This window comes from Vicugna pacos, chromosome 5 (assembly GCF_048564905.1).
Source record: "Vicugna pacos chromosome 5, VicPac4, whole genome shotgun sequence".
Classification (NCBI taxonomy): Eukaryota; Metazoa; Chordata; class Mammalia; order Artiodactyla; family Camelidae; genus Vicugna; species Vicugna pacos.
Genome location: NC_132991.1, coordinates 50,524,995 through 50,541,377, shown reverse-complemented (window position 1 = coordinate 50,541,377; position 16,383 = coordinate 50,524,995). Strand labels below are relative to the sequence as shown.

Below are 16,383 nucleotides of genomic sequence, written 5' to 3'. Positions count from 1 at the left end.
GAGGAGGAATTTTAGATCGCTGGGAATCATCTAAAGTTAATAGTCCACCTCCACTTAATAGAAATATAAAACTCACTGGGAAAATGAGGCAAAATTTTGTTCACTAGGAACGCTTAAGAAACAATGTTATTTAGAAAATAAAAGCACTTTTTTAAAAAGCCACTTTTTGCTATATTCCGGGGAATTATAAACTCAAGCTGCCATGTTTTCCCAATTCATTGTGTCAATTCTGTCATCGTTGTTAGATCCACTTATTGCTTTTCTGTGTTTCAGTGTGTAAAGTAATTCCACCAGTGAATCATGCACCAGAAGCATGAACATCCAGATTCTTAGCTGACGAATAGACTGCATTTGAAAAATTACCTTGAAGCCCACTAAATAGCTTAGCATTCTAAGAAACAACTTTATTTGCCTACATGGAAATTTTTGGACAACATGAACAAAGACATCTGTAATGCCCATGTATTCAAACAGTGGCATTTCAAAGCAGCTATCGCTGAAGAACTCTACTTCTGTTTCATGATATTTGACAGAATCTGAATTAGCTCCAAAGAGAATTAGCAGTCTAGAGTGCACATTGTTTTCTTCCTAGAGGCACCACTTTTCTCGTTAGTAATATAGAAATATTTGGAGTTGATGGGTTTTACACATATAAATTACAAAGCCAGTAAATATGAAAAGCCATAGCCAGAACTCTGGCCTTGAAGGAATCCAGAGGACGCCATTCACATTAAACTCTATATGAATGGTGCCCCCTCGTCCCCTGCAGTTACACAGTGTGGCAACCTGGAGGGTTTCACTTAGCTATAAATTAGAAATTAGCAAAGGCATTGTGTCTTTTTAAGATAAAAAATTCCATAACGGTTATAATTTTGTCTGGACTTTGTTTTCAACAGATCCCAATAGATGAGGATTGAGCGAAGTGAATATCAAAGCCAGTAGTATGTCATTACTGATATTGCAGGCCTTAAAATTGCAAATATCAGCAGAAAGACTTACCTTTGAATTAAGTAAGCCTTTCTCTTGGGTGCATCTTATGTTTTCTATGTGGTAGCTTTGTCTCTGAGAGTGTGTGATCTTATCCATGCCATAAATAAATGCAAAAAGCATTTTAATAGTTAAAAATAGTCTCATGTTAAAGCAGAGACTCAAGTAATTATTTAGCTGTTACCCAGTGATCTCTAGTTTGTTTCTTAGTATGTGTAACTATGGTATTTTCAGTGCCATGCTTTTATCTCAAATTATTTAATCTTCTATATAAATAATTTGGTTGTCTTTTGAATGTAGGATTATACTTTGGAGCAGAGGATAAAATCTGTGATGTAAAAGCAACATCTTACTTAGAACCATCTATTTAAGATGCCTTTAAGTAGAGCATTTGTTTTTTTAATTATAGAACACCATGACACGTTTTCTGCTTTATACAGGATAATAATTTTCGAGGTATCACAATGTGGCCACCTTTTCCCTAGTGCTCCTTTGTTATGTCTGTGTCCCCGTGGTACTGAAAATCGGGTGTGCCCAAGAAACACTGCATAATTCACAGGGTGTCACCACCCTAGCACATGCTGGTCCCTCTACGTGAAATACATCCCCCTCCAGACTGCCACTTCAGAACCCTGCCCCCAGAACAGAGCTCAGCTCTGATGTCCCTTTTCCCTGAAACTTCCACGATCGCCCTCCAATCCGAAGAAGTTCACCCCTCCTCTGAGTCCCATACTTCTTTGTTGCTGTTTACTTTCATTTCACAATTTGACCCTCTGTTTGGGATTATAGTCATTGTATGCACATCTTTTCTTCCAACTACCATTCTTGTGAGTAGGGTCTTTATATTTAATCTTTTACAATGTCTAGCACATGGCAGGTGCTAAATAATTCTTTGTGGAATAAATAATCAGATTTTCTCCTTGTTAGTTTAGCCTGGTTTTGTGGTAATTTGTTTGACATCTGTTTTATTTGGCATTTTAATATACAGGGTTTTTCTGAAAATTAACTGACCTCTGCTATTTCCCATCTAACACTGCTTAACACTGAAATCTAAGGTCTCAGAAAAAACAGATGCCAATAATGATACAATTTCTTTAATTAAGAAAATGATTCTAATTACTTTTTAAAATACAAAAAGATCAGGTCTGCTGGTAAATAAGCAGTTGCGGACTTTTTCTGGTGACATTACCCTTCCCCAGTCACTTGCCAGTTTGTGTTTGGACTGCCTTTTCTGTACAAAGTGAACACAGTTTTACATCTTGTTACAAGATCCTATCCACCTCTCTAAAGTCCAAAATAGAAATAAGGTAAAAAACAGAAATGGGACCTCAGTGAATTACTGAATTTCTCATTATTGCATTCTTATTTGTAAAGCAATACATTATCTCATTATTTATCTTTTTTACTTGGACCTGTAGTGTCCTCAGAGATGTAGAGGACTTCAGAAACTGAGGGGCTTTAGTGACAAAGATGGAGATAAATGGAAGAAAAAATTCCAGGATATTTCCCATCAAAGCTATTCCTCTACCAGTGGGTGGTCAGGTAGCTCCTGGAGTGACCTCTGGAAAAGGAACCTAGATACGGATGAATTCTTGTGTGGAGTCAGCATGATGGTTTGGGCAACTCTAATTCTGGAAGTTGTCAGCAAGGGGTTTCTTTGATCACTGCCAGTTTAGGGGTAAAGCAGCACTTCGGGGTAGAATCAGAAAGCACGCCATTAGTGCTAGACAAATATGTGTCTGCTCGTTAGTCACTGAGGTGCAAAGTAGGTCAGTTTGGTTAACCAAGACTCTCAGAAGGGACGTGAAAGCCGTGGTTGATCAGGCTTGATTGCACTGCTGAGTTCATTGGTTTTCTGGCTCTTGTCCATGTTTCTTTCATTCCTCAAGTAAGGAGATTCCCAGATAATGAAGTCAGGTTAATCGTGTCACTGTTTAACAGTGTCTCGGTTTCACTTGAAGGTCTGCCCAGGACTTAGAAGCTGTTGACACCTCAGATACAGTACTGAGGAAAGCAAAGTGCTATTACCAAGAATACCACCAGGGAATTGGAAAGGTGCCAGATGTGAGTGAGTGGTGCCTGCCACTCTTTCCTCCAAATCTTTTGCAAACTGCAGTCCTTAGCACTAAGAACGCTCATTTCTTCATGCCCCAGACCTCAAAAGAAAAGTGAATCACGGTTCTGGAGAGTTCTTTCCCTCCTGGCATCCGGTGAGGTATCACTTAGCTGGCTCTTTACCCCAAGTGCTAATTGATGCTGTTAACTTTCCGCAGTGATGCCAGGAAATAGTAATGAGGAAATGACACGCTGCTTATCTTGTGCTGGGAAGTTTTATTTAGAGAACTGTATGTTTCTTCAGCCAAAGGGCACTAAAGTAGCATCTCACTGTTTAGAATACTTGGAAAGATGAATTACTAGGAGGTCTTCTGGTATCCTAAAGAAATTATCTACCTTAAAAGCAAGACTTTCTTAGTTACTCACCAGAAGGATCAGTTCTAATGTACTATGCTAGTATATTTCCCTACTCACAGAAATGTCTATTAAAATACAGTCTTTCACTGAGTCATTAAAAACAGTGTGCATTCTTGGTGTGTAATTTTTTACTTCTAATAAAATTGTACTGTTAACTTACTCTGAGTATGTGTATATTTAATGTGTGAGTATACAGTGAAATAGGGGTACACACCTAAGCATTTCACAGCCACAAAATGGCTTCCACACCTACCTGTGTGACTTCTGATAAGTTATTTAACTTCTCGTGCCCAGTTTCCTATTTGTGAAGTGCTGACTATTATTGGTACCTACCTCAAAGGGTATTATGAAGATTACATCAGCTAATACATGTAATACGTTTAGAACTGTTCTTGGCAGAGGCTCAATAATATTAGTCATTATTATTATTTCTTCACATTATCAATTTTTAAATTTTTATTTGTATATTTTCTTTGTATCTACCTAACTATATATACTGGATTTAACTATTCTCAGATAGTAATAAATAAAAGATTTAAAATAATGTTACACTTCTCTCTTCCCTTGGGTTTTTTCGGTTTTCTTCTTCAACTTGACAGAGAATAATCTGAGAGGTCCCTGAGCAAACTAAGAGCTAAAATGATGTCAATGATGGTATAAAATAATATTTATGAAGAGATATTTAGAAAGTTATTCAGTGTAAGTCTGTTGGCCTTGGGTAATCAAGGTTATGTGTTAGAAAAATCATTTATATCTTTAACTGAAATACAGAATTAAAACCTGGTTCCTTCTGTCCACTGCCACGTGTATCTACACACACACACACACCACCTGTACGCTGCTTGCTGAGGAAAATGTAGGAAAACATTAGTATGATCATCTTCAAACACATAAGGTATATAAAGAAAACTGATGTAAAAGTTATTGTTGCTTTAGAAATCTAACAAAAACTCACTTTATGTGACAGGTTTATCATCCTCTTCACCTTAATAACTAAGCTAATATACCATATAATATATGTTTTAGGTTTTTTTAATCAAGTCCATGTTTATATATTCAGGGTCTATTCAAAATGAAATTCAAGTGAATATACTTAGATTTTTTTTGTTAATATGTACATTATACTAGATACCAAAAAGATAAAATCCTTATTCTCTAGGCAGAGGAGAATTTTCTAAATGTCAGAAAATGGACTAAATATTTTCTTGTTTTGCTGTAAGTTGTTTTTGTCTTTTGAAGATTTTTAATGTTCACTTGCCTGGGTCTCTCTTCTTTTTTTTTTAACCTAGTTTTGAAGTCACAGTTCCACCTATGCTTTGTGTATAGGTGAATGTAACACTAACTGCTTTGACTTCAGAATCACCTCTGAGATCAGAAACAAGGATTGTCCCTCCCTCCTTTGGGGCTTATGTTGTCTATTCTTAGAACTGGAGTCATCAAAATGACACACAGAGCATGGCTAGATGACTCCAAAATGCAGTGCCACCTCCACTCACTGGCAGGTTGCTTTGTCACATCAGTAGCTCTCAGAGCAGAGCCAAGAGGAACATAGATGCAGGGGAGCAAGTTTGTAGTTGAAGGGAAACAAGATGGAATGGCTGTAGAAGTCCACGCCTGGAGAGGGCACCCCAGGCAGCTTGCTGCCAGCCAAACATTTGACAAGTAACCCCGATGGGCAGTGGTGGGAGGGCACTAATAACAAAGTTCACCTTCGTCCCAGTTTTGCCCTGACCCTGTTGTCCTCTCGTATAATGTCTGGCTTTGAAAGACATAAGTCCTCTGTTTTTGTATAGAGAAGGTTTCAACCTGCAAAATACTCTAGGATACCGGTCTACTACTTCATTAAATACCAAAAACATAGTTGAGTGCTGAGTTGTAAGTGTCTGTGGTGCCTATGATTGAATGTATTTTCTCCTGCATGATCATCCATTGTGGTGTTTGTAAGTAGCAAAAAAATGAGCCTGATTTGTTCTCCTTTGTAGAGCCAGGCCGAGGCCCACTACAAAGGAAGTAAACATGCCAAGAAGGTCAAAGCACTAGAGGCAACGAAAAATAAGCCCAAAATGGTTTCTTCCAAGGACAGCGCAAAGGCTAATCCCAGCTGCTCCATCACTCCAATCACAGGCAACAACTCTGACAAATCAGGTCAATGACACTTTTTGTTCTTTACATTCTTTGTGTTCCTCCTGGTCCCCTGCCCCTACCCCATTCCCCGCTCCTCTCCACTGTTGCACGTTCCTCTCCATGATTTGTTTTTATAATGTTAATATGTTTCCTTCGCAGAAAAGGTTATGTGTTTGCACGGAATCTAAGCATTTGATATGTTACCATTCCATGTTGTTAAATATATACATTTACGTATATATATGTGTATGTGTAAATATATATATATATATATATAAGTATATGTGCATGAAAATAAGTGGAGACTTCTTGGTTACATTGTGTTTAGACAAAAGTCAAAAAAAGAATCTAAAATTCTGAGTTTGTTATTCATTTCTATTCATTTTATGTTTGGTTTTTACTGTGGGCTTTTTCAGTGAAGGAATTTTAAACTTGCTTATTAACAGACATATTTATATTTTCTTTACCCCAGTAAAGAGGAGGAAAGGGGCAAAAAGGTAAAGTTTTCTGAAAGAGTGGCTTTACTAAGTGAATCTGGAAATGTGTTCAGTAATAAAAGCTTTTGATTTCATAAGATCTTCGTAGAGTTCCCCTCAGAGTTACAAATGAACTCGAGGACTTTAAAGGAACTATTCACAGTTATGAATCGACTAACAGAAGAACTTTATATAATTGGAAATGAGCTACTAGCGGAAGTACCTCTTAAGAAGAGTGTTTCATAGTCCCAGTGAGTCAGCAGTTTTTCTGAGTAGGTTCAAACTGAATGATTCAGAAAGAAGAGGGAAAAAGGTATTTTTCTAAAATGTATACTATAATATTGACTGTTTAATAGGCTTTTGCATGTTCACATCTGCCCCTTAGGGCTCAAGATGGATAAGTCATCTTGTTACAGTGACTGAGAAACGGTGTCTATTAAAGGAGACTAGGAGAATATATTCCTTTCTGTTAGATTTGAGACTCTCTTTAGGGACCTCTCTAAACATACAGACACATATGGGAAACAACAGACACACCCTTCTCACCTGATTCTCTTCTGCTCTCCAAATCATTGTAGAATTTGAGGAGGTGACTTAAGAAAGCTTCCCAGTGGCTGCCCAGGGCCTTTGGAGAAGAACAAAGCCATTTGTAAGAAGAAGGTTCAGAAGAGCCTGGTCAGATAAAGAGACTGTGCAGGAAGGGGCCGTTGTTGACAGGAAGGTCCCAAAGCTCTGCAGCCTGGACTGAGTGAGCCAACCCAAATCTGGTGATAAAGACTTGTTCTTTGCGTGATAGAATCACTAAATCATGTCATCTGATGAACAGATAGTAAATACTGAATTCTTACATCAGGCTTCTCCCCTTCCAAAGAATGAAGCTTTTTTATGCATATTATCAAATTAATCTTTAACCTAGAGCTATCAGATATTTGGGTCAAATATTACCTCCTGTTTATAAAATAGCAAACCAAGGTAAGGTCCATCTTGCAGCTGTTGTTTGCTGAAGGTTACCCAGGGTTTGAAGAACAGGATCCATCATCTCCTGACTTCTTGCCTGCTTTCATTTTCTCCAGGATATTAGTTCCTCTACAAAATAATACTCTGGCAAAGGTTTTATTACCTGAATTATACTCTTTACCCACAGAAGTACTTACAAGCAAAATGATAACTCAGTGGAAGTTAGTGTCACTCCATTCTTTCAGCATATTTTGTGTCTTGATCTCTTAGCACAGTTGGAAGGAACTGTAAACATTCCCACACTGCTATTGCATGTGCTCAATGCTCCCTTAAGTTATATTACTGTTTGGGAACTGGGGTTGCTCTAGGCATAGTAGTAAAATTAATGGGCAGGAAAAAGTGTTAAAAATGGAAATAGAAAAGGATCAAGGAGAGAGGAATCAATGAAAGAACAGAAGATAATTAAAGGGAGAAGGAAAGGTGTAGAAGAAGAGGAAAGGAAGTAGGGGGGAAAAAGTCAACAATTAGGGGACAGACCCAAGGGAAGAGCAATATAGAAACAGAAAATCCAAATAAAGGGGCCGGGTCACAGTCACAACGTGCCTTAAGCCTGCAAAATGCCCAATGAGCATGTTAAAATAAAGTTTAGTGAGACAAGTCTTTTATTGTGAGCCTATAATGCTGATGAATGCGGAAGTGAAAGAAATTTTCAGAAACAATTGTGTTTGCCTAGGGAGCAACAGGAACACACCAGGGTCAAGCACAGCAGTGGTATAAATAAGGAAAGAGAACTGAGATCTGGAAGAACCCTGGGAGATGAGAGTGGGGGGAGAGGAAAACAAATCTCAACCATGGAATCTCTTCTTTAGCAGCTGTGTGGTGGTCTTTTATCTCGTGTCCTCTGCTTTCTTGGTCCCTTCCTTTTCCACCCACCAAAGTCCCTGTGGGCTAACACTGTTGACCTCACTCACTATGTCACTGTCCAGACTTGGATTAAAAGTAATGGAAACTACCTGCATTCAGAGGTTACCTCATTTTCTGTGTTTCCTTACTCAAAAATCTGCATAAATTATTTGGCAATTCATTCGTCAGGTCATTCAAATTGCTTTTTTGTTTTTCCATATTTTAAATGAATATTAATACTAATGAACTATTTAATTTGTCCTATTATATCCACAAAAGCAATGTAAAAGTTGTTGAAAGATGGCACTATTTAAAAATAAAATGGGTTGTATTTTTGAAATAGATATTTTGTCACGTTCAACTGAACATCCCACAGATGTTCTGTAGAATTTTCAAGTTAGAAAATTAGAAGCTTTGCCCAGATGGGAAATCTGGTGTAAACGGTGTAATGCGTAACCTTTTGTTAACCACCTATTTCTAAGTCCTTAAAAAGCTCCCACAACTTTGTCAGTCATACATTTTTTTGGTAACTGGTTTTTATTTCATTTAAAACCCTGGTTTAGAATAAGAGAAGACACAAAAATCAGTCCTTCATAAATGATCTAGGTGGGATGTAGAGAGGAAGGAGGAGGGACAAGGAATGGTGACTATGGAGCTTAATTGACTGAAATGTTTTGTTTCAGAATCAGTGAAAAATTAGAGTAACAGTCACAGTGAAAAGTCATGGTTGACTGACTATTCTTATGAGACTGAAATTCCCTGGCATTGGTCTTTTTCTTCTGAATTAAGAGTTCCTATCACGTGGGCCTAAGCAGTGTCAACGTGATTCTGAACTATTCAAGTGAAAAGTGAATATGTTAGTTACTTGATGTCTTGGCTACCAGATTTCAAAATCCAGGCATTCACAGCATCCATAGGATTGATTAAATCAATTTCCATTCTCATATTTTAGTATCAATAACTTAGCAATAGAGTATTGTTCAATGAGGGCTTGTCCTGAGAAAGAGGAAATAGCCAGATGTTAAGGGAGGGAGCTTCTGGGATTGCAGCATCCTGGGATTCACTTAACATCAGTCAAGGAAAAGTATGATTTCGAGTATCTGACAGGAAACATGGGACCCACAGTTGACCTTACTTTGCTCCCCGAGAGCACAGATTATTTATTCTAAGAAGTAGCCTAACAATCTTCCAAGAGCTAAAAAAAGCCTTCTTATCTCCTATTTTGGCAACTGGGACAACCATTTTTTAATGATGCATTTGGAGGCATCATTTGGGTCAGGTTGTATCTGGATCTGTGCAATACAAAGAAATTTGTTGTAATGGAGCTATCAGATATAAAAAGTTTAGGGTATCATGGCATCATGGCAAGCTTTATTTTTTTCCTCTCAGATCAGTAAACAAAATGAGTTCAAACTACAATAACAGGAATTTCATTTGTTAGAAGAAGTCCTGACCATATGATTGAAAAAAAATTAAGTATGTTTCATTCCAGGCAGTTAAGTAAGAAGAGCTGTCCCATTCACATTTTAGAAGTTAGAGTAGAATTAAATGTAAAAATCCAAAGACATAGCTTTCTGGTCTCCCAGGACCTATCCTAACTTTTAATGATGCACCAGTGGAAGTTCAAAACATGGTAGGAGGGAGGAGAATTGTGCTTTGGGAGAATTGAGGTCAAGACACAGCAAGCGTTAGGCAGCTTCAGGAAGATGGCTAGAACATATTGGCCAGACACTCTAACCAAATTTCTCCCTGGAGTTCAAGTGTCATAATACCATGTGACAGTGCACTTCCCTGTGTTAATATGCCCCATAGATCAAGTTGAATGCTCTTTGTGACAGCATTTAACCACTCATAACAGGCTCAAAGTTAAAAAAAACAAACAAACAAACAAAATAGGGCCTCAATTTGAAAAATCTTATTTCTTGAAAATAATAAAAGATTTTGATAATCAACCTAATGATAAAATATTTTGATAGTCAGCCTAATGGTCCATATGTCTATCTTTAGCACAAGATGTGTTTTAAAAATTAATCAGATATCAGGATGGGGAAAAATACATTTCTAGTTCAAAGTGTATAAAGCTGTTTAGAGCTAAACAGCTTTTAATCAGTTGCTATCTAAAAAGACGAAAGCAGATGGAATGATTGAAAATGCTATAGATATTTTTATAAATGCAATTAAGAGCAAAGATGATGGAACCAGCATGTTCTACTTAAAATATAACAATAAAAGCACCTTGAATTATAAAACCCAGTCACATAAATGTTTTCGTATGACCCGCTCAACAGCCTGGTAACTGGTAGCATTGAAATTAGTATCCATCTTTCATATATGCACACAACCTACTCTATATCCATTTATTCACGCAACAAATGTTTATTATCTATACTAAATAGTATAGCACATCTGTACCTTTTGCCACTTCCTGGAATGCAACAATGAACAGAGAGACATTTTCTTGCCCTCAAAGAGCTTCTAACCTAGTGGGGGGCTTTATTTATTTGTTTTTTTTATTGGGTTGGATTTTAGGGCTACAAAGAAAAATAATATATACTCATCACCTTCAAGCTACTCCCAAAAAACATGATAACAACTAAGAACCAGGGTCTTAGAAAGATTAGATGGCTCGTATGAGGTTGTACCACTCATATCCCAGCAGAGTCAGGGCAGGAACTCAGGGCCTCTTGTTCCATGCGTATTCTGTTATTCCCATTACTTCTAAACTTCTCTGACCCGGAAGAGTGAATACAAGCACCCCAACAGGCAAAGTCAGAGACCACTAACCCACTTCTTTAAGAATTAATGAGTAGGACTATAGATTACTTTTAAATTGTTTGCTGACTGTTGATATTTTTCACTAGGAGCTATGGCAGTGAAAGGGCCATTAAGGCTTTGTTTTATTGATAATCCTTAATTTCTATGCAATATGTTGCATCTGTAGCATTTAACTGTAATAAAACAGAACTTTAGCAGCTCCAGATCTTTTCAAGGGCAAGTTTGAATGAAAATACTCATTTCAGGTAAATGACAAATGTTCTCAAAGCTCCAGCCTGACAATTGTAGACTTTACGTGTCTAGAGCGAAACACACTCACTGGGACAGAGGTCAACAGCGGAAAAGGGGCATCACCAATGGGTCAGAGGCTTGAACCACTTCCTAAAAGGTCCAGGGATTATCCTGAGTGCTGACCACATTTTCAATAGCATTTTGAATCATTCCATCTAAAAGAATTCCACTGGGGACAGGGACATTGTTTTGTTTATCCTATCCCCAAGAACATACCATGGAGACTGAGATGATGAGTGTCAGAAAAGACCTAAGAAGGAAAGAAAACAGCTAGGATACCTCAAAACTCATTTCAGTTTGCAGCATATTGTGCGTTTGCATGGTGGCAGTTCCTCAGATGTGAACCCAGAGCACTTATCAACTAGCACATCAGTATGATTTGCCTGGAAAGGCTGCAGTGCAACTTTTTATGGTCATCCTGTTGCCTTACGAAAGTGCATTTTCAATTTTGTCAAAGAGTTTTTCTGCCAAGGATACAAATGGAGACCCTTGCCTCGTCATTTTTATGGGTTCTCCTGTGTGTTGCACAGTTTTTATGTGTTGTTACAAATGGGGCCAAGTTTCCCAAATGACAGCTTCTCATTTCCACTGACCACTGCAGGACTCCATTGATTAGCTAGCAAGGTCTTTGTAAATGACTCTTTCCCCCATTTCTGTCTCTAGCAACAGGACCTTGTGCTGTTGAGTAGAAGAAAATGATAGTTTTCTGCTTTGGCAGCATCTGTCATTTATAGACAAGCGCCATCATAAATTTGGCATCCATCTATCCAAATCTGGGAGGCCAAGATTTAGTGTCCCTCATACAATAATAGATTAACTCTATTATGACAAACATCTTAAGCCTGAAATTCTGGATACAATCATGTAGAACATAAATTGAGTCCGATCTGTCTGAAGAGAACAGACCATTATACCAGGGCTCGTATTTCCATGAAATGTACATAGATCATTAAGACTTTCAAAGTCAATTTAAAAAATGAAACTGCCTCCATCTTTGTCCATGTACCTTGAATTTGACAGCAGTGTCTTGCCAGGCAAGGCTGAAGACTCTTAGGTACTTAAGTGTTTGTCATCCTCTGGAAACTAACTTCTGAAACTTTTGGAGCATTTTATATTGCTTTGAAGTAATACTGAGCATTTATTATCAGGCTATCCACTTCTACAAGCTGTTTCCTGGTGTTGCTCTGAGAAAGTGAACTAAAAGTTGAGGCTGACTTATGATTTACTGAGAAGCTAATAACTTATGATTTACTCTGGATATGTTATAAACCATTCTAAAAAGCAAAACCTTACATATCTCCTTTTAAGGCTTATATCACTATTAAAAACTTTCCTCATCTTCAGACGTATTTATTTTAACTGGTGTTCATCTCATTTGATTGTGTTTATTTATAACTTTTCTTCATGAAATAAATATTGGAATATAGGACTTTGCATATACACTGGATAATTTTATAAATGCACAACCATAAATACCCTTGAGATTTTAACAAGGGTTATTACTTACACTTTTATGACATTCAACTTATTTGCTTCAGGAAGAATTCTCTTACAGTGGCATATTTTTCTGAAATGAGTAGATGTTGAAATAGACCTACTCAATATATGTTTATAGATTCTGTGTGCAGAGCACTGGTACTAGGCACCTTTGGAGATTCTGGGCCTAATTCTGATGATGCTTACAGCCTGTACCGCACAAAGTTAGCTCTATAATATAAAGCTTGAAGTGTTTTTCATAAAAGCATTTCTAAAGTATTTTCCTCTTCCCTGACTGCTTTCTCTGAGGATCAAGTTCACTGTCACGGACACTGGGTGCAGCATGATGCAGTGATGGTTTGGTGCTTTCATTTCTGTAGACCAGCGCTACCTCATAAAACACGGAAAATGGTGTTGAAAATGGTCTATAACATGTGCTGTCCACCAGGAGCGTCGGGAGCCACACACTGCTGATCTGCACTGAAATGTGGTCTGGGCTCCTGAGAAACTGAGTGTGTAATTTTAAGTGGGCAGCATGGCTGCCGTATCGGACAGCAGGTCTGTAGACTGCAGTTTGCTCTTTGCCCTTTTGACTATCTACGACTCTAGGAAAGGCATTACATTCTCTGAGCCTCTGTTTTCTCATCTGTAAAGTGGGAATAATGCCCTCCCTACATAACAGCAACATTGCATGAGTCAAATGAAGTGATTATGAAAGAGCTTTGCAAACTATAAAGCAGAATAAAAATGCCTATTATTGATATTCTTACAGTTTGGGGGGATTTGTTTGGTTTTGGTCCTCCTGTGGGGTCTTATTTCTGCTGTCTCTTCTTGTTGTTTTCGGTGAGAGGTAACAGCTGCCCCTTAGGGTGGTCAACTCTCATCCTTTCCATTATGCTGCACCTAATATAGAATATTCTAGAAAACCAGATCCAAGTTTATTCAAGTTATATTCAGAAAAATAACTTTAACAGTAATACTACTAATAATTAGTGTGTAACTGATCATTATGTGCCTGATACTAATATGCTACACATTTCATATATACTATCTTATTTACCTAATAAGATAAGATTATTATCTTATAATAATCCTCTGATAGATACTACAAAGTGAGACCTAGAGAGGGGAAATAATAGCTCAGAGCCATTCAGATGAAAAGTGGTTTCAAGGTCTCACCCGGGTGGTCCCTCAAATTCACTACTGTGATATGCTACCTTTAGATGAAGGTTCATGGACTTTACTGCACATGTTTTTTGAAGATTGTTGAGATTCTTTTTCACTAGGTGACACTTCCAGAAAGCTGACATCTCAGAAAGTGAGTTATTTCTCTCCTCACCCTATTTTACAACTGTTTTGTTTTTGTGAAAAATCAGGTTTTGAGTGGCTTTGGATAAGGATGTATTCACCAAGGTCTGGTTCTTGAGTGCACTTACCTACTCTGCATGTTCAGCACAGTAAAAGGAACTTGGTTCGCTCCACCTCTCACTGATCATATAACCTTGACCAAGTAATGTTCACTGGCCTTCTATTTCCCCATCTATAAAATGGGAGAGCTGCTATCTACCCCACAAGGATTTTGTCAGGAATAATGAACTGAAAATGCACTTGGCTCACTGCCTATCACGTAACAGACACTCCGTAAATGGTAGCCATAAAAAGCAACCATTTGTTCAAAGAAATTTCCAGACCCTGTCCTTTTGACTCTACAGTCATCTTTTCATGCCATGCAACAGTGACCTACACTTACATCCCTCTTTATGTGCTTGTTTTATTAGCTCAAGCTAATTATTTGCATATATGTTTTCATTTCCAGACATTAAGACTGGATGAGCCTGATTCTCCCAGTGGGACAGTTAAAGATGTGGAAGGACCTTCTTGGTCTTCCTCACACTTTTGTATGAAGGAGGAAACGCCTTTCTACTCATTCTCCCACTGGTTAGTGTATCTCATCCATTATGCCCCCTTCAGCTCCTGGTACTTCATCCCTCACGTAGCAGTCACAGAGTTAGCATTTATTAAATTAATATTATTAAGAAAAGTTTAATGGAGGAAACTCTGATACCCTCCCTAGAATATGGACAGGACAAGAAGATACCGGTTAGCCCTTTTCCTTCAATTTCAATAAGATGGATACCCCACCTCCTAGGTTAATAGTCTGTTCTATGTATAGCTACAGTATTAAAGGAAGGGACAACCCAACACATATTCACTTGTTGAGGGTTGGCTACTGACGTCAAAGGAGTAGGAGGGAGGCTGTATCAGAACAAGGAACACTCCCCTGCCTGACAAGTCCCTGCTGGCTTTTATGCCCGTAAATAAGGAGAAATTTGTCAGCCCATACATTTTACTTCTAACATCTTGCAAAAAAAAAAGTTTCTTAGTGTACAATTTTTTGTTGTTTCTTGTATGCTATTAATTACTTAGCCTCTGGAAATTGTTTTCTTTCAAATGTGAAATGACATAATTCTTGTCACAATAGAGATGATTTTATTCCTTGCTTTCAAATATTTGAACTTGGGTCAGAGTCTCATGATGATTTTGCCCATTTTGCCCACTAGCAGAATGGCCATATCTCAATTAAAATAATTTGTCTTCCCTAGCCCAATATCTTTGTTCTTAGTTCCCTATTAACAAATAAAAAAAAGTTACTCAATGTGGAAATTAATTAGTGTACTACATTTTGGGTTAAAGAAAAGTTATTTATTTTATTCTTTTCAACAAAAACTTCACCCAATTTTTTGACTAATCCATAGACACAATGATTAATAGCGAGTGAACTTTGTTTAGGTTCTTTGAAAATCATTAGCAGATGTTGTGCTTATATTACCTATGGCATTTTAAATTGAGAACCCTTTTGGAAAGCAACATCACAGAATAAATCAAGAACCATAAAAATGTTCATTCCATTAGATCAATTAATTCCTCTTCCTGTAATTTATACCAAAGAAATAATTCTAAATACAAAGCAAGACAAATCAAATGATATACACGAAGACACGCATCGCAGCATTATTGGTATTAAGGAAAACTGAAAACAAGATGATCAGTCCTAGGGAAATTATTTAAATACAGTAAATATATCCAATAGAGTGTTTTGCAGCTTTAAAGTAAATAAAGGTAACAACGTGAAATATGAGTGTAATACATTAAATCAAAAAATTACAAAATATATGAAATCAAAGGTTACAAAATGGTTTGCTGGTGCGTGTATTTGCACGTATTTATCAAGCCCCCACTGGACACCCAGGGTCATGCTAGGTACTGGGATGGGACAGTGAACCAGGCCGACTTGGGCCTTGCCCTCCCGAGAGCATATCGTCTGGAAGGGTAATACTGAATGAGTGATGACAAACTTGATGAAAAGAAAGGGACACTGACCTAGTCTGGGAAGGAAGGGAAGGCTTGGGCGGGGGATTTAAGCTCTCTGTGTCCGGAGTTAGCCAGCCAAACAGAGGCTCCAGTTTAGGGGTCAAAGGGAAAAGGATTCTCATCAGAAGGACCAGGACTCCATTCAACTTGAGATGCGAAAGGTGGCCCTGTTTAAATATCTGAAGCAGTGAAAGGACACTTAGGGACAAGAAAGGGAATTTAGAATGTTGGTAAGAAAGTGGTTGAAATGCTGGCTAGGGATAGAAATGAAGGCAGAATGAAGTGATGGCCACAAACCCACACAGCTCTTAACCTCTTTTTGTGCCAGGTGTTCCTGAGGCTGACTACTGAAGCCTATTCCCTGAATGGTGTTTTTTAAATCCATAAAATGAAATGTATAGTTTTACAAAGAAAATCGGTTGGACTAAAATATAGTTGTCAATTTTTGTTATGATACAATAATACAGTATTAATGCATTCAGTAATGGATTGGGTCTTGCAATGGGTCTAATATCTACCATAATTTTGATGTAGTGATAAGCCTAACTGA

General features: G+C 37.7%; 1 protein-coding gene across 11 annotated transcripts in view; it reads left to right on the top strand.

Moving 5' to 3' along the window:
• The window catches only part of ZNF385B (zinc finger protein 385B), a 367,671-nt gene that overhangs the window by 330,460 nt on the left and 20,828 nt on the right, over window positions 1-16,383 (top strand). For all 11 annotated transcript variants that reach the window (XM_072961238.1, XM_072961239.1, XM_072961242.1 and 8 more), the window contains one exon: window positions 5,442-5,604. In XM_072961238.1, the coding sequence (XP_072817339.1) occupies window positions 5,442-5,604 (163 nt within the window). The remainder of the gene's footprint in view (window positions 1-5,441; window positions 5,605-16,383) is intronic.